General features: G+C 43.1%; 1 protein-coding gene across 1 annotated transcript in view; it reads left to right on the top strand.

The window, feature by feature from the left end:
- slc16a4 (solute carrier family 16 member 4) overlaps positions 1-14,963 on the top strand; it is a 47,188-nt gene extending 32,225 nt beyond the window's left edge. Inside the window, exons 6-8 of the mRNA XM_046337900.1 lie at positions 1,493-1,704; positions 6,562-6,655; positions 13,167-14,963. Of these exons, the coding sequence (XP_046193856.1) occupies positions 1,493-1,704; positions 6,562-6,655; positions 13,167-13,393 (533 nt within the window). The 3' untranslated portion in view covers positions 13,394-14,963. The remainder of the gene's footprint in view (positions 1-1,492; positions 1,705-6,561; positions 6,656-13,166) is intronic.
- The last annotated feature ends 12,020 nt before the right edge of the window (positions 14,964-26,983 follow it).

Raw genomic sequence — 26,983 nt, forward strand, 5'->3', positions numbered from 1 at the left:
ACCAGGGTGTCTGTAGTGACGCCTCTAGCACTGAGAAGCAGTGCCTTAGATGGCTGTGATACAGCCTGGATTCGAACCAGGGTGTCTGTAGTGACGCCTCTAGCACTGAGATGCAGTGCCTTAGACTGCTGTGATACAGCCTGGATTCGAACCAGGGTGTCTGTAGTGACGCCTCTAGCACTGAGATGCAGTGTCTTAGACCGCTGTGATACAGCCTGGATTCGAACCAGGGTGTCTGTAGTGACGCCTCTAGCACTGAGATGCAGTGCCTTAGACCGCTGTGATACAGCCTGGATTCGAACCAGGGTGTCTGTAGTGACGCCTCTAGCACTGAGATGCAGTGCCTTAGACCGCTGTGATACAGCCTGGATTAGAACCAGGGTGTCTGTAGTGACGCCTCTAGCACTGAGATGCAGTGCTTAGATGGCTGTGAGATGCAGTGCCCTGGATTCTTAGATGAGATGCAGTGCCTTAGATGGCTGTGATACAGCCTGGATTCGAACCAGGGTGTCTGTAGTGACGCCTCTAGCACTGAGATGCAGTGCCTTAGACTGCTGTGATACAGCCTGGATTCGAACCAGGGTGTCTGTAGTGACACCTCTAGCACTGAGATGCAGTGCCTTAGACGGCTGTGATACAGCCTGGATTCGAACCAGGGTGTCTGTAGTGACGCCTCTAGCACTGAGATGCAGTGCCTTAGATGGCTGTGATACAGCCTGGATTCGAACCAGGGTGTCTGTAGTGACGCCTCTAGCACTGAGATGCAGTGCCTTAGATGGCTGTGATACAGCCTGGATTCGAACCAGGGTGTCTGTAGTGACGCCTCTAGCACTGAGATGCAGTGCCTTAGATGGCTGTGATACAGCCTGGATTCGAACCAGGGTGTCTGTAGTGACCCCTCTAGCACTGAGATGCAGTGCCTTAGATGGCAGTGCCACTCGCGAGCTTAATGATGAATTAATTTATTTCAATTGATTGATTTCCTGAACTATGAACTGGAAGTAACAACTTTGAAATTGTTGCATGTTGGGTTTATATTTTTGTTCACTGTAGTTTGGATGTAGTGAACTACTTTTTCAAAGTAGCTTTAGCTCAGTAAAATATATGCTTCTTAAAGGTAGCTTTGGTGTAGCATAACTTCTTCCAGTGAGAAGTATTTGGTAGCTTGGTAAACTCTATTTTCAGAGTAGCTTCCCCAACTCTGCATTTTGCTAAAGCAACTTGTTATGTCTGTGCCTCTCCCTCTCTCCCACCTCTCCTCCTCCTTCTCTCTCTTCTCCCTCTCCTTCTCCTACCTCTCCTTCTCCTTCTCTCTCCTTCTCTCTCTTCTCCCTCTCCTTCTCCCACCTCTCGTTCCCCCTCTCCCGCTCTCCTTCTCTCTACCCCTTTCTTTCTCTCTCTACCTCCTCTTTTCCCTCTCCCTCTTCTTCTCCCCCTCCTTTTACCTATCCTCTCCTTCTCCTTCTCCTTTTCCTTCTCCTTCTCCCTCCAGGTATCACAGAGACTATAGCCCAGCTCGGCTCTGGTTGGCTAGCGGATAAGAACCTGTTCCATAAGTACCACTACCACAAGGCCTACCTGATCCTGTGTGGAGTGGTCAACCTGTTTGCCCCACTGGCTAACACTTACATCCTTCTCATGGTTTACGCTGTCTTCTTTGCCATCTTCTGCGGCGGCTACATGGCACTGCTACTGCCTGTCCTGGTAAGAATCACACACCACACAAGGCACAAGCCTGAACATATACCAGTGTTTTGTCTATTAAGCCATCTTCTGCTGCGGTTACATGGCACTGGGATCTGGTTGAAGAATTTCATTCAGTCAATTCAGGAAGTTAACTGAAATTCCAATTCAATAATTGGAAGGAGAAATAAAAAGGGTATCGATTTTCTATTTCTAGTTGAGTAATTCGATGATTTATTTATTTTACGAAAAGAAGACTTGCAGACTACGAGTGAGTTTACATATCAACAGCCGAGAGACAAGGCCATACTTAATTGTTTTTATTTTACCTTTATTTAACCAGGCAAGTCAGTTAAGAACAAATTCTTATTTTCAATGACAGCCTAGGAACAGTGGGTTAACTGCCTGTTCAGGGGCAGAACAACAGATTTGTACTTTGTCAGCTTGGGGGGTTTGAACTTGCAACCTTCCGGTTACTAGTCCAACGCTCTAACCACTAGGCTGCCGCACGCTTTTGATACTGGCAAAAGTGTGCAAATTCTTATTTTCTTTCAAGGTAACTTAGATACCACTCACCAATCAATGAAGATACCTAAAATAAGCATTTAGGGGAGATAGGAGAGAGATTTCTTGAGAGAAATTGCTAGTAAAATGTGTTCCATGGTAATAAAGTTTTTTGATTAGAATGCAGCACTAGTGATATCTATTGACAGAGATACGTCTTTTTAAAATAGCTGACCAACCATTCGGAACAGGGTCTCTGAAGGATCTGATCACTGTTTTGCTGATCTATGCCGTTTCACACAATCCAGCCATTGAGTGGAGTTTGTGTGTGTGTGTGTGTGTGTGGCCTTGGACATGTGGAGTGATATGAGAGGGAGAATGTGTGTGTGGACTGATACCAGTCTAGGACATCTGTAGATGGGTTCTGTTACCTCACCTCACTCCCAGTCAAACACACTCAGACAAAGCAAAAAAGCATGTGTATGAAACACACAAGTCAGCCAACAGCCATCATGCTCTTGTACCTCTTAACTACGTCCTTCAAACCAGTTCAGAATAGAAGTCATGACACTTTAATTCCTCTAGCTTTTAATGTCTCTAGTCTCTAATGCCTCTAGTCTTTGATGTCTCTAGTCTTTATTGTCTCTAGTCTTTGATGTCTCTAGTCGTTGATGTCTCTAGTCTTTAATGTCTCCAGTCTTTAATGTCTCTAGTCTTTATTGTCTCTAGTCTTTAATATCTCTAGACTTTGTCTCTAGTCTTTGATGCCTCTAGTCTTTATTGTCTCTAGTTTTTATTGTCTCTGGTCTTTGATTCCTCTAGTTTTTAATGTCTCTGTCACGCCCTGACCTGAGATATCTCTGTTTTCTTTATATTTTGGTTAGGTCAGGGTGTGACTAGGGTGGGTACGCTAGTTTTGTATTGTCTAGGGTTTTTGTATTGTCTAGGGTTTATGTATGTCTATGGTTTTCTAGGTTTAGGGTTTTTTGTAATTCTATGTTGGCCTGATATGGTTCCCAATCAGAGACAGCTGTTTATCGTTGTCTCTGATTGGGGATCATATTTAGGTAGCCATTTCCTTTTTGATGTTTGTGGGATCTTGTTCTATGTTTAGTTGCCTGTCTGCACTATTCGTATAGCTTCACGTTTAGTTTGTGCTTGTTTTTTTTGCTGAGTTTCGGTTTGATTAAAAACATGTGGAACACTACTCTGCGCCTTGGTCTTATCTTTACGACGATTGTGACAGTCTCTAGTCTTTAATGCCTCTAGTCTTTAATGCCTCTAGTTTTTAATGTCTCTAGTCTTTAATGTCTCTAGTCTTTAATGTCTCTAGTTTTTAATATCTCTAGTCTTTAATATCTCTAGTCTTTAATTCCTCTAGTCATATTGTTTGATTTAATAGATGATTGTAGGTAATATATGATGGGAAATATTGACACTAGAGGACTGTAAGTTGTTTGCGATAAAAGCGTCCGAGGTGTGTGTGTGTTAACTAAGTGATGTAGTGGGAGGAGGTTAGCTACCATGGGTACTCACCTCAAACAGTGGCATGGTCCCTTGTGGTTGAGTCTCAAAATGTATGCACTCACTACTGTAAGTCGCACTGGATAAATGCTCAATTACTCAAATATAAATGCATGGACCCACTCTTCTTATCGCTGTGACAGTACACCACATACCAGGGCTCTCCAACCCTGTTCCTGGAGAGCTACCCTGTTGTAGGTTTTTACTCCAACCCTGTTCCTGGAGAGCTACCCTGTTGTAGGTTTTTACTCCAACCCTGTTCCTGGAGAGCTACCCTGTTGTAGGTTTTTACTCCAACCCTGTTTCTGGAGAGCTACCCTGTTGTAGGTTTTTACTCCAACCCTGTTCCTGGAGAGCTACCCTGTTGTAGGTTTTTACTCCAACCCTGTTCCTGGAGAGCTACCCTGTTGTAGGTTTTTACTCCAACCCTGTTCCTGGAGAGCTACCCTGTTGTAGGTTTTTACTCCAACCCTGTTCCTGGAGAGCTACCCTGTTGTAGGTTTTTACTCCAACCCTGTTCCTGGAGAGCTACCCTGTTGTAGGTTTTTACTCCAACCCTGTTCCTGGAGAGCTACCCTATTGTAGGTTTTTACTCCAACCCTGTTCCTGGAGAGCTACCCTGTTGTAGGTTTTTTACTCCAACCCTGTTCCTGGAGAGCTACCCTGTTGTAGGTTTTTTACTCCAACCCTGTTCCTGGAGAGCTACCCTGTCGTAGGTTTATTTTGTATTTTTTGGGGGGTGCTACCTAGCCTCAGTGCAGTGGGCAGCTGGGAGGAGGTGGTCTTATTCTCCATGGACTTTACAGTGTTACCTAGCCTCAGTGCAGTGGGCAGCTGGGAGGAGGTGGTCTTATTCTCCATGGACTTTACAGTGTTTCCTAGCCTCAGTGCAGTGGGCAGCTGGGAGGAGGTGGTCTTATTCTCCATGGACTTTACAGTGTTTCCTAGCCTCAGTGCAGTGGGCAGCTGGGAGGAGGTGGTCTTATTCTCCATGGACTTTACAGTGTTTCCTAGCCTCAGTGCAGTTGGGAGGAGGTGGTCTTATTCTCCATGGACTTTACAGTGTTTCCTAGCCTCAGTGCAGTGGGCAGCTGGGAGGAGGTGGTCTTATTCTCCATGGACTTTACAGTGTTTCCTAGCCTCAGAGCAGTGGGCAGCTGGGAGGAGGTGGTCTTATTCTCCATGGACTTTACAGTGTTTCCTAGCCTCAGTGCAGTGGGCAGCTGGGAGGAGGTGGTCTTATTCTCCATGGACTTTACAGTGTTTCCTAGCCTCAGAGCAGTGGGCAGCTGGGAGGAGGTGGTCTTATTCTCCATGGACTTTACAGTGTTTCCTAGCCTCAGTGCAGTGGGCAGCTGGGAGGAGGTGGTCTTATTCTCCATGGACTTTACAGTGTTTCCTAGCCTCAGTGCAGTGGGCAGCTGGGAGGAGGTGGTCTTATTCTCCATGGACTTTACAGTGTTTCCTAGCCTCAGAGCAGTGGGCAGCTGGGAGGAGGTGGTCTTATTCTCCATGGACTTTACAGTGTTTCCTAGCCTCAGTGCAGTGGGCAGCTGGGAGGAGGTGGTCTTATTCTCCATGGACTTTACAGTGTTTCCTAGCCTCAGTGCAGTGGGCAGCTGGGAGGAGGTGGTCTTATTCTCCATGGACTTTACAGTGTTTCCTAGCCTCAGTGCAGTGGGCAGCTGGGAGGAGGTGGTCTTATTCTCCATGGACTTTACAGTGTTTCCTAGCCTCAGTGCAGTGGGCAGCTGGGAGGAGGTGGTCTTATTCTCCATGGACTTTACAGTGTTTCCTAGCCTCAGTGCAGTGGGCAGCTGGGAGGAGGTGGTCTTATTCTCCATGGACTTTACAGTGTTTCCTAGCCTCAGTGCAGTGGGCAGCTGGGAGGAGGTGGTCTTATTCTCCATGGACTTTACAGTGTTTCCTAGCCTCAGTGCAGTGGGCAGCTGGGAGGAGGTGCTCTTATTCTCCATGGACTTTACAGTGTTTCCTAGCCTCAGTGCAGTGGGCAGCTGGGAGGAGGTGGTCTTATTCTCCATGGACTTTACAGTGTTTCCTAGCCTCAGTGCAGTGGGCAGCTGGGAGGAGGTGGTCTTATTCTCCATGGACTTTACAGTGTTTCCTAGCCTCAGAGCAGTGGGCAGCTGGGAGGAGGTGGTCTTATTCTCCATGGACTTTACAGTGTTTCCTAGCCTCAGTGCAGTGGGCAGCTGGGAGGAGGTGGTCTTATTCTCCATGGACTTTACAGTGTTTCCTAGCCTCAGTGCAGTGGGCAGCTGGGAGGAGGTGGTCTTATTCTCCATGGACTTTACAGTGTTTCCTAGCCTCAGTGCAGTGGGCAGCTGGGAGGAGGTGGTCTTATTCTCCATGGACTTTACAGTGTTTCCTAGCCTCAGTGCAGTGGGCAGCTGGGAGGAGGTGGTCTTATTCTCCATGGACTTTACAGTGTTTCCTAGCCTCAGTGTAGTGGGCAGCTGGGAGGAGGTGGTCTTATTCTCTATGGACTTTACAGTGTCCCAAAGCTTTTTGGAATTAGTGCTACAGGATGCAAATTTCTGTTTGAAAAAGCTAGCCTTAGCTTTCCTAACTGACTGAGTATATTGGTTCCTGACTTCCCTGAAAAGTTGCATATCGCAGGGGGTCTAAATTCAGGCAGTAACACAACAAAATGTGGAAAAAGTCAAGTGGTGTAGGTACAAGTAAAAAAATATATATATGTTCGATTCATAATGCAAATTTGTGTGCCTGTTTTGATGTACATGTTCTATGTTGTGTTCCTACATAGTTAGTTTAGTAACACAGACTAGTTAGTCAGGACTAATGTTTCTGGGTTCATTTCCTTCTCAGGTGGACCTGGTAGGACAAGAAAAACTCAACAACTCCATGGGATTCTCTATGTTCTTCGTAGGCCTCGGCTGTCTGACAGGACCTCCTCTCGCAGGTGAGGGAATTTTACACACACGCACACGCACACATACTCAAACGCATATACTCACACACGCACGCACACACACACACACACAGATGATTGTGTGTGTGTAAGTATGTGCATGCGTGTGTGTTCTTGTTTCGAAGACAGAAACAGCCAGGTGAAAAATAACCTATAGTTTAGCTCTTTGGAGGTTGATTGGAATAAAATGCATGCTCACGTTTTATCAATCAATCAAATGTATTTATAAAACCCTTCTTACATCAGCTGATGTCACATGTGTAAAAAAACAAAATCTATCAACAGAACAGGTTTGTGCTTTGATTGTTATATAAGGTCATGTTTATGTCCAAACGTCTGTGTCCCTGGGTAGGAGTGCTGGTCTAGGATCAGGTCCCCCCTTGTCCATGTAATCTTATTCATTATGATTTTTTTTAAACTTAACTGATCCTAGATCAGAACTCCTACTCTGAGATGTTGATGAATGGCCCAGGTTACTGTAGGTGATTATGGGTTTCTCAATGCCAACACCAGCCAAGGTATTCTCAGAGGACTTCCCTCTTTTCTCTCCCATTGATAAACTAGTATTTCATTATCATAAACTATACTGAACAAAAATATAAACGCAACAAGTGCTGGTCCCATGTTTCATTAGCTGATATAAAAGATCCCAGGCTGATTAAAGAGCATGATCTTTACATAGGTGCACCTTGTCCTCGGGACAATAAAAGGCCGCTCTGGAGTGCAGTTTTCTCACACAACACAATGCCACAGATGTCTCAAGTTTTGAAGGAGCGTGAAATTGGCATGCTGACTGCAGGAATGTCCACCACAGCTGTTGCCAGATCATTTAATGTTAATATCTCTACCATAAGCCGCCTCCAACGTTGTTTTAGAGCATGTTGAAGGGTTTCCAACCGGCATCACAACCACAGACCATGTTTAACCACTCCAGCCCAGGACCTCCACATCCGGGCTTCTTCCCCTGCGGGATTATCTGAGACCAGCCACCCGGACAGCTGATGAAACTGTGGGTTTGCACAGCTGAATAATTTCTCCACAAACTGTCAGAAACCGAGGGAAGCCCATCTGCATGCTCCCTCGTTCTCACCATGGTCTTGACTTGACTGCAGTTCGGCATTGTAACCGACTTCAGTGGGCAAATGCTCACCTTAGATGGCCACAGGTAACGCTGTAGAAGTGTGCTCTTCATGGATGAATCTGGGTTTCAACTGTACCGGGCGGATGGCAGACAGCATGTATGGTGTCGTGTGGGCGAACGGTTTGCTAATGTTAACGTTGTGAACAGAGTGCCCCATGGTGGCAATGGGGTTATGGTATGGGTCAGGCATAAGTTACGGACAACAAATACAATTGCCTTTATCAATGGCAATTTGAATGCACAGAGATACTGTGATGAGATTCTGATGCCAGTTGTCGTGCCATTCATCCACCGCCAACGCCTCATGTTTCAACATGATATTACACAGTACACAGTTCCTGGAAGCTGGAAATGTCCTAGTTCTTACAATGGCCTGCATACTCACCAGACATATAACCCCTTGAGCATGTTTGGGATGCTCTGGGTCGACGTGTACGACAGCGTGTTCCAGCCAACATCCAGTAACTTTGCACAGCCATTGAAGAGGTGTGGGACAACATTCCAAAGGCAACAATCAACAGCCTGATCAACTCTATGGAGATGTGTTGCGCTGCATGAGGCAAATGGTGGTCACACCAGATACTGACTGGTTTTCTGATCCACGCCCCTACTTTTTTTTTAAGGTGTCTATAATACATGTCTGTATTCCCAGTCGTGAAATCCATAGATTAGGGCCTAATTTATTTATTTCCTCATTTTTGATATGAACTGTAACTCAGTAAAATCTTAGAAATTGTTACATGTTGCATTTATATTTTTCTTCAGTGTAGTATAAACTAGCATAAACAAATCTACATTTGATCTAAATACAGACCTAGCTATGTAAAAAAACATTTTTTTTTACAATGCATCTACTATAATAGATATACTGTATATGGTAAACACCTTCACATCTTATAAATACCTTCACATCTTGTAAGCACCTCCACATCTCGTAAACACCTCCACATCTCGTAAACACCTCCACATCTCGTAAACACCTCCACATGTTGTAAACACCTCCACATGTTGTAAACACCTCCACATGTTGTAAACACGTCCACATCTTGTAAACACGTCCACATGTTGTAAACATCTCCACATGTTGTAAACACCTACACATGTTGTAAACACCTCCACATGTTGTAAACACGTCCACATCTTGTAAACACGTCCACATGTTGTAAACACCTCCACATGTTGTAAACACCTACACATGTTGTAAACACCTACACATGTTGTAAACACCTCCACATGTTGTAAACACCTCTACATCTCGTAAACACCTCCACATCTTGTAAACACCTATACATCTTGTGAACACCTCTACATCTCGTAAACACCTCCACATGTTGTAAACACCTCCACATGTTGTAAACACCTCCACATGTTGTAAACACCTCTACATCTTGTGAACACCTCTACATCTTGTGAACACCTCTACATCTCGTAAACACCTCTACATCTCGTAAACACCTCCACATGTTGTAAACACCTCTACATCTTGTGAACACCTCTACATCTTGTGAACACCTCCACATGTTGTGAACACCTCCACATGTTGTGAACACCTCCACATGTTTTGAACACCTCTACATCTTGTGAACACCTCTACATCTTGTGAACACCTCCACATCTTGTGAACACCTCTACATCTTGTGAACACCTCTACATCTTGTGAACACCTCCACATGTTGTGAACACCTCCACATGTTGTGAACACCTCCACATGTTGTGAACACCTCCACATGTTGTGAACACCTCCACATCTTGTGAACACCTCTACATCTTGTGAACACCTCCACATCTTGTGAACACCTCCACATGTTGTGAACACCTCTACATCTTGTGAACACCTCCACATGTTGTGAACACCTCCACATCTTGTAAACACCTCCACATCTTGTAAACACCTCCACATCTTGGGAACTGTGGTCTATGAACCGATGTAAGCCTATTTCCAGGAAGAAAAGCTGCATTCCCCTTCCGTCAAAACGTAAACCCCCTTGAACTCAATGACCTACTGTAGAGAGGGGGATTAGAGAGGGGTAAGGAGAGTCTTGAGAGCTGAGAGGGGATCTACATTGGATAAACTGGTATTTTATCACCGAGTGTAAATAAGTATAAACCAGTCCAAATGTAACTCTGCAGACCCCTAGCTATATCCAGGTGTCTACTAGATATAAATGACAAACTGAGACATCTTGACACTGATGTAAGCCTATTTCTAGGAAAGAATAATGCGACATTCCTCTTACGAGTGACTTTTGACTTCAAAACCTGTAGAAGAGGTACCCTTGAACTTATTGACACAGAGTGGGGGGGGGGGGGTCTTCCTATTGGTCAGGCCGTCCTGAGAGCTGAGAGGGGATCTACGTTTCGGGGTCAAAACGTGACTATTGGTGACCCCTTACGGGGTTTGGGGTCAGGAAATAGCGTGCTGCTATGTTTACCGTCCATGCTGCTAGTCCTGCAGGATGAACTTAACTCATCGCAGTCCACCATGACACCGACACCCCCACAACCAGCTAGCTATACAGGCTGTGCGTTAGTATTCCACGCAGACCCCCCACAACCAGCTAACTATACAGGCTGTGCGTTAGTAATCCACCCAGACCCCCCACAACCAGCTAACTATACAGGCTGTGTGTTAGTATTCCATGCAGACCCCCCCACAACCAGCTAACTATACAGGCTGTGTGTTAGTATTCCACCCAGACCCCCCACAACCAGCTAACTATACAGGCTGTGTGCTAGTATTCCACCCAGACCCCCCACAACCAGCTAACTATACAGGCTGTGTGCTAGTATTCCACCCAGACCCCCCCACAACCAGCTAACTATACAGGCTGTGTGCTAGTATTCCACCCAGACCCCCCACCCCCACAACCAGCTAGCTATACAGGCTGTGTGTTTGCATTCCACCCAGACCCCCCACAACCAGCTAGCTATACAGGCTGTGTGTTAGCGTTCCATTCAGACCCCTCAACAACCAGCTAGCTATACAGGCTGTGTGTTAGCATTCCACCCTGACTCCCACCTGCACAACCAGCTAGCTATAGAGGCTGTGTGTTAGCATTCCACCCTGACTCCCACCTGCACAACCAGCTAGCTATAGAGGCTGTGTGTTAGCATACCGCCCAGAGAGTAGCCTTGTGCAGATTGTTTTTCAGTTCTAGGCCAGACAATTCTCGTAGTTGTATGATGTTCTGTCTGTAAGTATGTAAACCAGATGTTATTGTTAGTTATGTTTACCCCCCCCCCCTCAGTTTGAATGAGGTTATTAATGGTTTCTTTTTGCAGTGGCGTCTCCTGTCATAATGTGTGGTGTCGGGGATGTCCGTTTCTTTCAGTTTGAATGACGTTATTAATGATTTCTTTTTGTGGTGGTGTCTCCTGTCATAATGTGTGGTGTCGGGGATGTCCGTTTCTTTCAGTTTGAATGACGTTATTAATGGTTTCTTTTTGTGGTGGCGTCTCCTGTCATAATGTGTGGTGTCGGGGATGTCCGTTTCTTTCAGTTTGAATGAGGTTATTAATGGTTTCTTTTTGCAGTGGCGTCTCCTGTCATAATGTGTGGTGTCGGGGATGTCCGTTTCTTTCAGTTTGAATGACGTTATTAATGATTTCTTTTTGCAGTGGCGTCTCCTGTCATTTGTGTTTTCAGGGGGGATGTCCGTTTCAGGGGGGAGATGTCCGTTTCAGGGAGGGAGATGTACATTTACATTTACATTTAAGTCATTTAGCAGACGCTCTTATCCAGAGCGACTTACAAATTGGTGCAATCACCTTATGACATCCAGTGGGACAGTCACTTAACAATAGTGCATCTAAAACTTAGGGGGGTGGGGTGAGAGGGATTACTTAACCTATCCTAGGTATTCCTTAAAGAGGTGGGGTTTCAGGTGTCTCCGGAAGGTGGTGATTGACTCCGCTGTCCTGGCGTCGTGAGGGAGTTTGTTCCACCATTGGGGGCCAGGGCAGCGAACAGTTTTGACTGGGCTGAGCGGGAGCTGTACTTCCTCAGTGGTAGGGAGGCGAGCAGGCCAGAGGTGGATGAACGCAGTGCCCTTGTTTGGGTGTAGGGCCTGATCAGAGCCTGGAGGTACTGAGGTGCCGTTCCCCTCACAGCTCCGTAGGCAAGCACCATGGTCTTGTAGCGGATGCGAGCTTCAACTGGAAGCCAGTGGAGAGAACGGAGGAGCGGGGTGACGTGAGAGAACTTGGGAAGGTTGAACACCAGACGGGCTGCGGCGTTCTGGATGAGTTGAAGGGGTTTAATGGCACAGGCAGGGAGCCCAGCCAACAGCGAGTTGCAGTAATCCAGACGGGAGATGACAAGTGCCTGGATTAGGACCTGCGCCGCTTCCTGTGTGAGGCAGGGTCGTACTCTGCGGATGTTGTAGAGCATGAACCTACAGGAACGGGCCACCGCCTTGATGTTAGTTGAGAACGACAGGGTGTTGTCCAGGATCACGCCAAGGTTCTTGGCGCTCTGGGAGGAGGACACAATGGAGTTGTCAACCGTGATGGCGAGATCATGGAACGGGCAGTCCTTCCCCGGGAGGAAGAGCAGCTCCGTCTTGCCGAGGTTCAGCTTGAGGTGGTGATCCGTCATCCACACTGATATGTCTGCCAGACATGCAGAGATGCGATTCGCCACCTGGTCATCAGAAGGAGGAAAGGAGAAGATTAATTGTGTGTCGTCTGCATAGCAATGATAAGAGAGACCATGTGAGGTTATGACAGAGCCAAGTGACTTGGTGTATAGCGAGAATAGGAGAGGGCCAAGAACAGAGCCCTGGGGGACACCAGTGGTGAGAGCGCGTGGTGAGGAGACAGATTCTCGCCACGCCACCTGGTAGGAGCGACCTGTCAGGTAGGACGCAATCCAAGCGTGGGCCGCGCCGGAGATGCCCAACTCGGAGAGGGTGGAGAGGAGGATCTGATGGTTCACAGTATCGAAGGCAGCCGATAGATCTAGAAGGATGAGAGCAGAGGAGAGAGAGTTAGAGAGAGTCAGGAGGGGAGATGTCCGTTTCAGGGGGGAGATGTCCGTTTCAGGGGGAGCTGTCCGTTTCAGGGGGAGATGTCCGTTTCAGGGGGAGATGTCCGTTTCAGGGGGGAGATGTCCGTTTCAGGGGGAGATGTCCGTTTCAGGGGGAGATGTCCGTTTCAGGGGGGAGATGTCTGTTTCAGGGGGAGATGTCCGTTTCAGGGGGAGATGTCCGTTTCAGGGGGAGATGTCCATTTCAGGGGGAGATGTCCGTTTCAGGGGGGAGATGTCCGTTTCAGGGGGGGGAGATGTCCGTTTCTCTCTCTTAGCATTGAATGACTTGACTGTCTCCCCTTTTTGTCTTCCCTTTGTCTTCCATCCTCCAGGTTTCCTGTATGACTACACCCAGACCTACGACTGCTCCTTCTACCTGGCGGGGGGGTGTTACCTGCTGTCCTCTTTGTCTCTCTTCCTGGAGCCCGTGGCGAGGAGGTGGCAGAGCAGGAGGAAGAGACGCGAGGCCCGGAACGCAGACACCAGCTGGAAAACCAACGGTTGCTTCTGCCCCGAACCAGAGCTCCCTGTCCTGAAAAACAACAACGGCGTTGTCTAGATGGTGGTTTCACCACAGCTTTCACATTTGGTTCCTTGGAATGTTCTGAGAATATTGTATGCAAAAATAACCATAGGGCAATCACCATGCCTTAACAATCACTACGGTCCTTAGAACGATTTGACCTAGCTGGGACATTATCGGACTCCCCAACTCTACTTCATCAAGCCTGGAATCAAGGCTATCTAGATGGAGGGAGGGCAGGGTTGGCTTCCTGCTCTTAATAAATGCTAGACGCTTGACGATTATCCAAAGTGACTTATAGTACAGTGAGTACAGACATTTTTAGTATTTGGGATCCTAGCTGCAATCGAACCCGCGACCTGTGCTAGAGCCATTGCTCTTATTAACTGAGCCACACAGAACTGTGTAAGAGGGAAGAAGGGCAGAGTTGGCTGCTTCCACCCTTTCTCTCACTCTCCTTAATAAAACAAGCATGGACCTCCATGTGCCGACTGTGCCAGTTGGACCTCCATGTGCCGACTGTGCCAGTTGGACCTAAGTTACCCAGCTTTTGGATGGGCTGAAATGACCGTGCCCCTTTGGAGAAAGCCAAGGAATACCCAACTGACTGACTGGCTGACTGGCTGGATGGCTGGCTAACAGACTGACTGAATAGCTGACTGTCTGGATGGTTTGCTAACAGGCTGACTGGCTAGCTGACTGACGGACTGAGGAGATGATGACCACAGCTATATGAATAGTCTAATAATGGTTGTGAAGACGTTCATTCAGTCCATAAAGAGAGACAGAAAACAGATAATCCTGTTTTGTAACTTTGAAAATAAACCAAATTTACACTTATTCTGCTAGGCCATATATGTTATCCCTCATATGTTATCCCTCATGTTCTCATGGAATCGCCTGACGCCTGCGACACAAATCTCATTGTAGTGTCGACTAATGTGGCTGGAACACTTTTCTTTCGGTATGAGGAGGTATTGAACAAGTCAACAACCTGACACAAAACAGTCACTGTAGTCTCTACAATCACATCCATATGAATCAGAAACCATACACCCCTGTGTGTCATACAGTACACCATGAATATGAAGTACACCATGGAGGAGTCTTGGGATGCGTCCCAATTGGTACCATATTCCCTATATAGTTTACTACTTTTGAGCAGGGCTCCCATAGGGCTCCCATACGGCTCCCCTACAGCTTCCATAGGTCTCCCATACAGCTTCCATAGGGCTCCCATACAGCTCCCATACAGCTTCCATACTGCTCCCATAGGGCTCCCATAGGGCTCCCATACAGCTCCCATAAGGCTCCCATAGGGCTCCCATACAGCTTCCATAGGGCTCCCATACAGCTCCCATACAGCTTCCATAGGTCTCACATACACTTCCCATACAGCTCCCATAGGGCTCCCATACAGCTCCCATAAGGCTCCCATAGGGCTCCCATACAGCTCCCATACAGCTTCCATACTGCTCCCATAGGGCTCCCATAGGGCTCCCATAGGGCTCCCATACAGCTCCCATACAGCTTCCATAGGGCTCCCATACAGCTTCCATAGGGCTCCCATACAGCTCCCATAGGGCTCCCATACAGCTCCCATACAGCTCCCATAGGGCTCCCATAAGGCACCCTTACAGCTCCCAAAAGGCTCCCATAGGGCTCCCATGCAGTTCCCATAGGGCTCCCATACAGCTTCCATAGGGCTCCCATAAGGCTCCAGTCAAAAGTAGTGCACTGAATAGGGAATATAGCACGCAGTCCTATTCAACAAATGTCTTGGTATACCTCTATATTTATACCTGTACATGGAAACATTTTGCATTTTGAGGTATTTTGAGATTGTTGTTTGTTTATGGTTTAGGTTACATACCATATAGATTATATACCATATACTGTAGATTACACTGAGAGTACAAAACATGATCAACACTTGCTCTTTTCATGACATAGACTGACCAGGTGAATCCAGGTGAAAGCTATGATCCCTTACTGATGTCACTTGTAATCAGTGTAGGTGAAGGGGAGGAGACATGTTAAGGAAGGATTTTTAAGCATTGAGTCATGGATTGTGTGTGTGCCATTCAGATGGTAAATGGGCAAGACAAAATATTGAAGTGCCTTTGAACGGGGTATGGTAGTAGGTGCCAGGCTCACCGGTTTATGTCAAGAACTACAACGCTGCTGGGTTTTTCACACTCAACACTGTCCCATGTGTGTCAAGCACAGGAGGTTGGTGGCACCTTAATTGGGGAGGACTGGTTCGTGGTAATGGCTGGAGTGGAATCAGTGGAATGGTATCAAACACATCAAACACAGGGTTTGATGCTGTTCCATTTGCTCCGTTCCAGATATTATTATGAGCCGTCCTCCCCTCAGCAGACTCCACTGGTATCGAGAACGGTCCACTACCCAGGTGGACATCCAGCCAACGTCACACTGTGGGAAGCATTGGCGTCAACATGGGTCAGCATCCCTGTGAAATGCTTTTGACACCTTGTAGAGTCCGTGCCCTGACGAATTGAGGCTGTTCTGAGGGCAAAAGGGGGAGGTGCAACTCCGTATTAGGAAGGTGTTCCTAATGTTAAAGAAGGTGTTCCGTATGGTATACTGTACCAGTCAAAAGTTTGGACACACCTTCTCATTCAAGGGTTTTTCTTTATTTTTTACTATTTTCTACATTCAAAACTATGAAATAACACGTACTGGATTGAAATGTTGTGGAAATAACGTTGATTCAAACAGTTTTTGCCCATTTTGATTTTAGTATGTACGGTATACAACTGAGGGGAGATGACTTTGTACACAGACCCTAATTTAGGTTAGCCTGGCCCCAGATCGGTTTGTGCTGTCTTGCCTGTTTGGAGTGCCAACCACACCATTGACGTTGGGCAAGGACCAAGCTACATACATGTAGGTAAATGAAATTGGATGAAAATACCTGGCTTTACTTCGTATGTACTCGGTGGGCAGGGTACATTGGGTTGGTGCTGCTTTACTGTGTAAACTACTGACCAAGTGCTTTTACAGACACTTTATTTGCTTAGCCTGCGTGCCAGTCTGCTTGTGCTGTATTGACAATAATGGAGCGACAAGGAGTTGGCAATAGAGAACAAACAGATTGGCACTCAGGCTATTATTGACTTATTATAGCCCAGATAATATATATTCTTTAGATGTTACTACCCCAATGTACTGTAGCAGAACTGGTAAAATGAGGAAATGAAATGCTGTTGTAGGCTACTTCAGTGTCACAACTCCAGGCAGACAGAATGACAATGCAATCAATGTATAATGCCAATATATATGGGAGTCTAGTCTATCGGGTGTTTTTTTTTTTCATGTTATTTTTTTTCAATGTTTTGTCAGTCTACTGGTTCACTGTTTATCACCACTATTTGCCTTTATTATAAATAACGGTATGTTTACTAACCCTTCTCTATACTGTGAGCCAAAGACACATCCATAATCTACACCTCAAACTCTCTCAGAAACACTAGGTTCAAATGTAGTAATGCAGTACTAGCTAGCTCAATATTAGCTCAACCTGTTTAATACTAGCTCAACATGTTGAATACTAGCTCAACATGTTTAATACCAGTAATACTAGCTCAACATGTTTAATACTAGTAATACTAGCTCAACGTGTTGAATACTAGCTCAACATGTTTAATACTAGCTCAGCATGTTTAATACCAGTAATACTAGTTCAACATGTTTAATACCAGTAATACTAGCTCAACATGTTTAATACCAGTAATACTAGCTCAACATGTTTAATACCAGTAATACTAGCTCAATGTGTTGAATACCAGTAATGCTAGCTCAACATGTTTAATACTAGTTCAACATGTTTAATACTAGTTCAACATGTTTAATACCAGTAATACTAGTTCAACATGTTTAATACCAGTAATACTAGTTCAACATGTTTAATACCAGTAATACTAGTTCAACATGTTTAATACCAGTAATACTAGTTCAACATGTTTAATACCAGTAATACTAGTTCAACATGTTTAATACTAGTTCAACATGTTTAATACCAGTAATACTAGTTCAACATGTTTAATACCAGTAATACTAGCTCAGCATGTTTAATACTAGCTCAACATGTTTAATACTAGTAATACTAGTTCAACATGTTTAATACCAGTAATACTAGTTCAGCATGTTTAATACTAGTTCAACATGTTTAATACTAGTAATACTAGTTCAGCATGTTTAATACCAGTAATACTAGTTCAACATGTTTAATACTAGTAATACTAGTTCAACATGTTTAATACTAGCTCAACATGTTTAATACTAGCTCAACATGTTGAATACTAGTTCAACATGTTTAATACCAGTAATACTAGTTCAACATGTTTAATACCAGTAATACTAGTTCAACATGTTTAATACTAGTTCAACATGTTTAATACCAGTAATACTAGTTCAACATGTTTAATACCAGTAATACTAGCTCAGCATGTTTAATACTAGCTCAACATGTTTAATACTAGTAATACTAGTTCAACATGTTTAATACCAGTAATACTAGTTCAGCATGTTTAATACTAGTTCAACATGTTTAATACTAGTAATACTAGTTCAGCATGTTTAATACCAGTAATACTAGTTCAACATGTTTAATACTAGTAATACTAGTTCAGCATGTTTAATACTAGTTCAACATGTTTAATACTAGTAATACTAGCTCAACGTGTTGAATACTAGTAATACTAGCTCAACGTGTTGAATAATAGCTCAACATGTTTAATACTAGTAATACTAGCTCAACATGTTTAATACTAGTAATACTAGCTCAACGTGTTGAATACTAGTAATACTAGCTCAACATGTTTAATACTAGCTCAACATGTTGAATACTAGTTCAACATGTTTAATACCAGTAATACTAGTTCAACATGTTTAATACCAGTAATACTAGTTCAACATGTTTAATACTAGTTCAACATGTTTAATACCAGTAATACTAGTTCAACATGTTTAATACCAGTATTACTAGTTCAGCATGTTTAATACTAGTTCAACATGTTTAATACTAGTAATACTAGCTCAACGTGTTGAATACTAGTAATACTAGCTCAACGTGTTGAATACTAGCTCAACATGTTTAATACTAGTAATACTAGCTCAACATGTTTAATACTAGTAATACTAGCTCAACATGTTTAATACTAGCTCAACGTGTTGAATACTAGTAATACTAGCTCAACATGTTTAATACTAGCTCAACATGTTTAATACTAGCTCAACATGTTGAATACTAGTTCAACATGTTTAATACCAGTAATACTAGTTCAACATGTTTAATACCAGTAATACTAGTTCAACATGTTTAATACTAGTTCAACATGTTTAATACCAGTAATACTAGTTCAACATGTTTAATACCAGTAATACTAGCTCAGCATGTTTAATACTAGCTCAACATGTTTAATACTAGTAATACTAGTTCAACATGTTTAATACCAGTAATACTAGTTCAGCATGTTTAATACTAGTTCAACATGTTTAATACTAGTAATACTAGTTCAGCATGTTTAATACCAGTAATACTAGTTCAACATGTTTAATACTAGTAATACTAGTTCAGCATGTTTAATACTAGTTCAACATGTTTAATACTAGTAATACTAGCTCAACGTGTTGAATACTAGTAATACTAGCTCAACATGTTTAATACTAGTAATACTAGCTCAACATGTTTAATACTAGTAATACTAGCTCAACGTGTTGAATACTAGTAATACTAGCTCAACATGTTTAATACTAGCTCAACATGTTGAATACTAGTTCAACATGTTTAATACCAGTAATACTAGTTCAACATGTTTAATACCAGTAATACTAGTTCAACATGTTTAATACTAGTTCAACATGTTTAATACCAGTAATACTAGTTCAACATGTTTAATACCAGTAATACTAGTTCAGCATGTTTAATACTAGTTCAACATGTTTAATACTAGTAATACTAGTTCAGCATGTTTAATACCAGTAATACTAGTTCAACATGTTTAATACCAGTAATACTAGTTCAGCATGTTTAATACTAGTTCAACATGTTTAATACTAGTAATACTAGTTCAGCATGTTTAATACCAGTAATACTAGTTCAACATGTTTAATACCAGTAATACTAGCTCAACGTGTTGAATACTAGTAATACTAGCTCAACGTGTTTAATACTAGCTCAACATGTTTAATACTAGCTCAACATGTTTAATACCAGTAATACTAGTTCAACATGTTTAATACCAGTAATACTAGTTCAACATGTTTAATACCAGTAATACTAGCTCAGCATGTTTAATACCAGTAATACTAGTTCAACGTGTTGAATACTAGTAATACTAGTTCAACATGTTTAATACCAGTAATACTAGTTCAACATGTTTAATACCAGTAATACTAGTTCAGCATGTTTAATACCAGTAATACTAGTTCAACATGTTTAATATTAGTAATACTAGTTCAACATGTTTAATACTAGTAATACTAGTTCAACATGTTTAATACCAGTAATACTAGTTCAACATGTTTAATACTAGTTCAACATGTTTAATACCAGTAATACTAGTTCAGCATGTTTAATACTAGTTCAACATGTTTAATACTAGTTCAACATGTTTAATACCAGTAATACTAGTTCAACATGTTTAATACTAGTTCAACATGTTTAATACTAGCTCAACATGTTTAATACCAGTAATACTAGCTCAGCATGTTTAATACCAGTAATACTAGTTCAACATGTTTAATACTAGTTCAACATGTTTAATACTAGCTCAACATGTTTAATACCAGTAATACTAGCTCAGCATGTTTAATACCAGTAATACTAGTTCAACATGTTTAATATCAGTAATACTAGCTCAGCATGTTTAATACTAGCTCAAAACAAGTAATATTAGCTCAACATTAGCGCAATATTAGATCAAATTGTTTGACAGTTACCATAATGATTTCCCATTATTCACTAAATGTTCCTAAGTACTGTATACTGTATGTACATAGTTCAGTATTTTTCAACCCGTGGACATGTGCCGGTTCGTGAGATACTTCTGACCAGTCCCCGGTCCTTGGTACAAAAAAAAGTTTGAGGAGCACTGACCAGTTTGGTTCAAAATTAAGTGATGGAACATTTCACTTTTGTTTTCTACCGCCCTCTAGTGGCGCTAAAAAGCTTCAACTGAAAGAACACTGCATCATTAACTAGTACCAAATCTCTTTCCCCCTCAGCTCACTCTCACAAAGCTCATCAGCGTCCTGCCTGCACAGCTCTTTGTATTGTTTTATTGTTTTAACACATTCTCCCATTAACCAACCGTGATGCACATGCAGCAGCTCTGTTCGCTCCTAAAATGGATGCCAAGAGAGCTCAGTGTTGTAAGTCCGAAATGCCACCCTGTTCTCTATATAATGCACTTTTAACCAGAGCCCTTATAGTTTATGGTTAAAAGTAGTGCACCTATATAGGGAATGGAGAGCCATTTGGGACTTAACTGTTTGTTCACTTCCAGTGTGATTTCCAAGAAGTGATTGTGGGCCCACTGAATGTTAATGTTAAATCGTGTGTAAAAAGGACATTTTGATGCTTTAAAAGTAGATGTGTTTATTATATTATGTACTGTTTGAACCCAGTGGGGTGTATTATAAAGAAACCATGTTTTAAGCAATATCCTGAAAAATGTATTTTGTCCCAACAATTGTTTTTCAAGAAAACAAGAACAAAAGCAACCCTTAAGTCAAGTTCTTAAATGTATATTGGTAACACCTAGAAATGTATTTGATGTTGTATTCAGATTGCAATCATTTCTTGTCAGACAAGATGATGACTTGACATTTTACATACTAGAGAACATGCTTAACCAATCATATTCATAACAGTTTACTATTGCAATAAAGTGACACGTGACATGGATGGTGAGGTTTGTTAGGGTCATTTTTGCTTCTATTCAGACACCTGGAGAAAATCACTCTCACACACACAAAGAAATTGCACCAAAATCACTTTTTATTAAGAGAATGAACAATACAAAACAATGTATATCAGACCAGATATATTGAGTCGAATTTAAACAATCATCTTGTAAGCAAATTAAATCGCTTCAAAATACAAACACAAAAATATATTTGGAAAATGTTATGAGAAGTAAAGAGGTGAACAGGATGTGGATTGTTCATTTCAACAGCACTGAGTTTGTAATAGTATAGATGCCATTATATAGAGAGTAACATATTGTATGAATGGATAGTACTTACATTCTGAGGTGTCTGACAGTGTCTTGGATGTTCCAGAGTTCAGTATATCCTCTAGAAGCGACGATACTCTATAGGGAACAGAGAAATCCACTAGAACAGAATAGATATTTTGTTATTCATTTTGTGAGAAACAGAAATTAATCTTCTGACATTCAGATCCCTCCCAGACAGACACGTAAGCAAGGCACAAGTTCAGTCACTGTGCAGCGCCTTACACAAGGGAACAACGGCAGGTGATGATCTGGGGTCTTCACCAAGAGCCATTTTGTTGCCAACAACCGTCCATCTGCCTTATTTGATATGCGATGTATCTTTATCCGGAACTTACCATCTTAACCTTGGGGCAATCCGTTGTCACATCTGTTTTGATCTAAAACTTAACTGGAAATACTGTCAGACGCTAGTGAGTGATATTACCGTGGTGGTCATCTCCAAGTACAATATACTGCTACAACTGGAGGACAGCTTGATGGAGCCTGTCTGGAGTGTCAGATGGGTTTGAACTTTGGGGACTATTACATTGGTTCCATTGTGCCAGGCTAAATAATGTGCACCTTAAATATTACATAATAGGATCTTTCAGCCACAGAGTACTACAACACAGTTACTGTTAGCAGGTGGTGCTACAACACAGTTACTGTTAGCAGGTGGTGCTACAACACAGTTACTGTTAGCAGGTGGTACTACAACACAGTTACTGTTAGCAGGTGGTGCTACAACACAGTTACTGTTAGCAGGTGGTACTACAACACAGTTACTGTTAGCAGGTGGTACTACAACACAGTTACTGTTAGCAGGTGGTACTATAACACAGTTACTTACTATTAGCAGGTGGTACAACAACACAGTTACTGTTAGCAGGTGGTACTACAACACAGTTACTGTTAGCAGGTGGTACTACAACACAGTTACTGTGAGCAGGTGGTACTAAAACACAGTTACTGTTAGCAGGTGGTGCTACAACACAGTTACTTACTGTTAGCAGGTGGTACTACAACACAGTTACTGTTAACAGGTGGTACTACAACACAGTTACTATTAGCAGGTGGTACTACAACACAGTTACTTACTGTCAGCAGGTGGTACTACAACACAGTTACTATGAGCAGGTGGTCCTACAACACAGTTACTGTTAGCAGGTGGTGCTATAACACAGTTACTGTTAGCAGGTGGTACTACAACACAGTTACTGTTAACAGGTGGTGCTACAACACAGTTACTGTTAGCAGGTGGTACTACAACACAGTTACTGTTAGCAGGTGGTACTACAACACAGTTACTGTTAGCAGGTGGTACTACAACACAGTTACTGTTAGCAGGTGGTACTACAACACAGTTACTGTTAGCATGTGGTACTACAACACAGTTACTATTAGCAGGTGGTGCTACATCACAGTTACTATTAGCAGTTGGTACAACAACACAGTTACTGTTAGCAGGTGGTACTACAACACAGTTACTGTTAGCAGGTGGTGCTACAACACAGTTACTGTTAGCAGGTGGTCCTACAACACAGTTACTTACTGTCAGCAGGTGGTACTACAACACAGTTACAATTAGCAGGTGGTCCTACAACACAGTTACTGTTAGCAGGTGGTACTACAACACAGTTACTGTTAGCAGGTGGTGCTACAACACAGTTACTGTTAGCAGGTGGTACTACAACACAGTTACTGTGAGCAGGTGGTACTAAAACACAGTTACTGTTAGCAGGTGGTACTACAACACAGTTACTGTTAGCAGGTGGTACTACAACACAGTTACTGTTAGCAGGTGGTACTACAACACAGTTACTGTTAGCAGGTGGTACTAAAACACAGTTACTGTTAGCAGGTGGTACTACAACACTGTTACTGTTAGCAGGTGGTACTACAACACAGTTACTATTAGCAGGTGGTGCTACAACACAGTTACTATTAGCAGGTGGTACAACAACACAGTTACTGTTAGCAGGTGGTACTACAACACAGTTACTGTTAGCAGGTGGTACTACAACACAGTTACTGTGAGCAGGTGGTACTAAAACACAGTTACTGTGAGCAGGTGGTACTACAACACAGTTACTGTTAGCAGGTGGTACTACAACACAGTTACTGTGAGCAGGTGGTACTAAAACACAGTTACTGTGAGCAGGTGGTACTAAAACACAGTTACTGTTAGCAGGTGGTGCTACAACACAGTTACTTACTGTTAGCAGGTGGTACTACAACACAGTTACTGTTAACAGGTGGTACTACAACACAGTTACTATTAGCAGGTGGTCCTACAACACAGTTACTGTTAGCAGGTGGTGCTACAACACAGTTACTGTTAGCAGGTGGTGCTATAACACAGTTACTGTTAGCAGGTGGTACTACAACACAGTTACTGTTAACAGGTAGTGCTAAAACACAGTTACTGTTAGCAGGTGGTACAACAACACAGTTACTGTTAGCAGGTGGTACTAAAACACAGTTACTGTTAGCAGGTGGTCCTACAACACAGTTACTGTTAGCAGGTGGTGCTACAACACAGTTACTTACTGTTAGCAAGTGGTACTACAACACAGTTACTGTTAGCAGGTGGTCCTACAACACAGTTACTGTTAGCAGGTGGTGCTACAACACAGTTACTGTTAGCAGGTGGTGCTACAACACAGTTACTGTTAGCAGGTGGTACTACAACACAGTTACTGTTAGCAGGTGGTGCTATAACACAGTTACTGTTAGCAGGTGGTGCTACAACACAGTTACTATTAGCAGGTGGTGCTACAACACAGTTACTGTTAGCAGGTGGTACAACAACACAGTTACTGTTAGCAGGTGGTACTACAACACAGTTACTGTTAGCAGGTGGTACTACAACACAGTTAATGTTAGTAGGTGGTGTTACAACACAGTTACTGTTAGCAGGTGGTGCTACAACACAGTTACTGTTAGCAGGTGGTCCTACAACACAGTTACTTACTGTCAGCAGGTGGTACTACAACACAGTTACTATTAGCAGGTGGTCCTACAACACAGTTACTGTTAGCAGGTGGTGCTACAACACAGGTACTTACTGTTAGCAGGTGGTACTACAACACAGTTACTGTTAGCAGGTGGTGCTACAACACAGTTACTATTAGCAGGTGGTGCTACAACACAGTTACTGTTAGCAGGTTGTACTGCAACACAGTTACTGTTAGCAGGTGATACTGCAACACAGTTACTGTTAGCAGGTGGTACTATAACACAGTTACTTACTGTTAGCAGGTGGTACTAAAACACATTTACTGTTAGCTGGTGGTGCTACAACACAGTTACTTACTGTTAGCAGGTGGTCCTACAACACAGTTACTGTTAGCAGGTGGTGCTACAACACAGTTACTGTTAGCAGATGGTGCTACAACACAGTTACTGTTAGCAGGTGGTGCTACAACACTGTTACTGTTAGCAGGTGGTGCTACAACACAGTTACTTACTGTTAGCAGGTGGTACTACAACATAGTTACTGTTAGCAGGTGGTAATACAACACAGTTACTGTTAGCAGGTGGTAATACAACACAGTTACTGTTAGCAGGTGGTGCTACAACACAGTTACTATTAGCAGGTGGTGCTACAACACAGTTACTGTTAGCAGGTGGTACTGCAACACAGTTACTGTTAGCAGGTGGTACTACAACACAGTTACTTACTGTTAGCAGGTGGTACTAAACACATTTACTGTTAGCAGGTGGTGCTACAACACAGTTACTTACTGTTAGCAGGTGGTACTACAACAGTTACTTACTGTTAGCAGGTGGTACTAAAAGACAGTTACTTACTGTTAGCAGGTGGTGCTACAACACAGTTACTTACAGTTAGCAGGTGGTACTACAACACAGTTACTGTTAGCAGGTGGTGCTACAACACAGTTACTGTTAGCAGGTGGTGCTACAACACAGTTACTGTTAGCAGGTGGTGCTACAACACAGTTACTTACTGTTAGCAGGTGGTACTACAACATAGTTACTGTTAGCAGGTGGTACTACAACACAGTTACTGTTAGCAGGTGGTACTGCAACACAGTTACTGTTAGCAGGTGGTACTACAACACAGTTACTTACTGTTAGAAGGTGGTACTAAAACACATTTACTGTTAGCAGGTGGTGCTACAACACAGTTACTGTTAGCAGGTGGTGCTACAACACAGGTACTTACTGTTAGCAGGTGGTACTACAACACAGTTACTGTTAGCAGGTGGTGCTACAACACAGTTACTATTAGCAGGTGGTGCTACAACACAGTTACTGTTAGCAGGTTGTACTGCAACACAGTTACTGTTAGCAGGTGGTACTGCAACACAGTTACTGTTAGCAGGTGGTACTATAACACAGTTACTTACTGTTAGCAGGTGGTACTAAAACACAGTTACTGTTAGCAGGTGGTACTACAACACAGTTACTGTTAGCAGGTGGTACTACAACACAGTTACTGTTAGCATGTGGTACTACAACACAGTTACTATTAGCAGGTGGTGCTACATCACAGTTACTATTAGCAGTTGGTACAACAACACAGTTACTGTTAGCAGGTGGTACTACAACACAGTTACTGTTAGCAGGTGGTGCTACAACACAGTTACTGTTAGCAGGTGGTCCTACAACACAGTTACTTACTGTCAGCAGGTGGTACTACAACACAGTTACAATTAGCAGGTGGTCCTACAACACAGTTACTGTTAGCAGGTGGTACTACAACACAGTTACTGTTAGCAGGTGGTGCTACAACACAGTTACTGTTAGCAGGTGGTACTACAACACAGTTACTGTGAGCAGGTGGTACTAAAACACAGTTACTGTTAGCAGGTGGTACTACAACACAGTTACTGTTAGCAGGTGGTACTACAACACAGTTACTGTTAGCAGGTGGTACTACAACACAGTTACTGTTAGCAGGTGGTACTAAAACACAGTTACTGTTAGCAGGTGGTACTACAACACTGTTACTGTTAGCAGGTGGTACTACAACACAGTTACTATTAGCAGGTGGTGCTACAACACAGTTACTATTAGCAGGTGGTACAACAACACAGTTACTGTTAGCAGGTGGTACTACAACACAGTTACTGTTAGCAGGTGGTACTACAACACAGTTACTGTGAGCAGGTGGTACTAAAACACAGTTACTGTGAGCAGGTGGTACTACAACACAGTTACTGTTAGCAGGTGGTACTACAACACAGTTACTGTGAGCAGGTGGTACTAAAACACAGTTACTGTGAGCAGGTGGTACTAAAACACAGTTACTGTTAGCAGGTGGTGCTACAACACAGTTACTTACTGTTAGCAGGTGGTACTACAACACAGTTACTGTTAACAGGTGGTACTACAACACAGTTACTATTAG

This window comes from Oncorhynchus gorbuscha, linkage group LG03 (genome assembly GCF_021184085.1).
Source record: "Oncorhynchus gorbuscha isolate QuinsamMale2020 ecotype Even-year linkage group LG03, OgorEven_v1.0, whole genome shotgun sequence".
Taxonomy (NCBI): domain Eukaryota; kingdom Metazoa; phylum Chordata; class Actinopteri; order Salmoniformes; family Salmonidae; genus Oncorhynchus; species Oncorhynchus gorbuscha.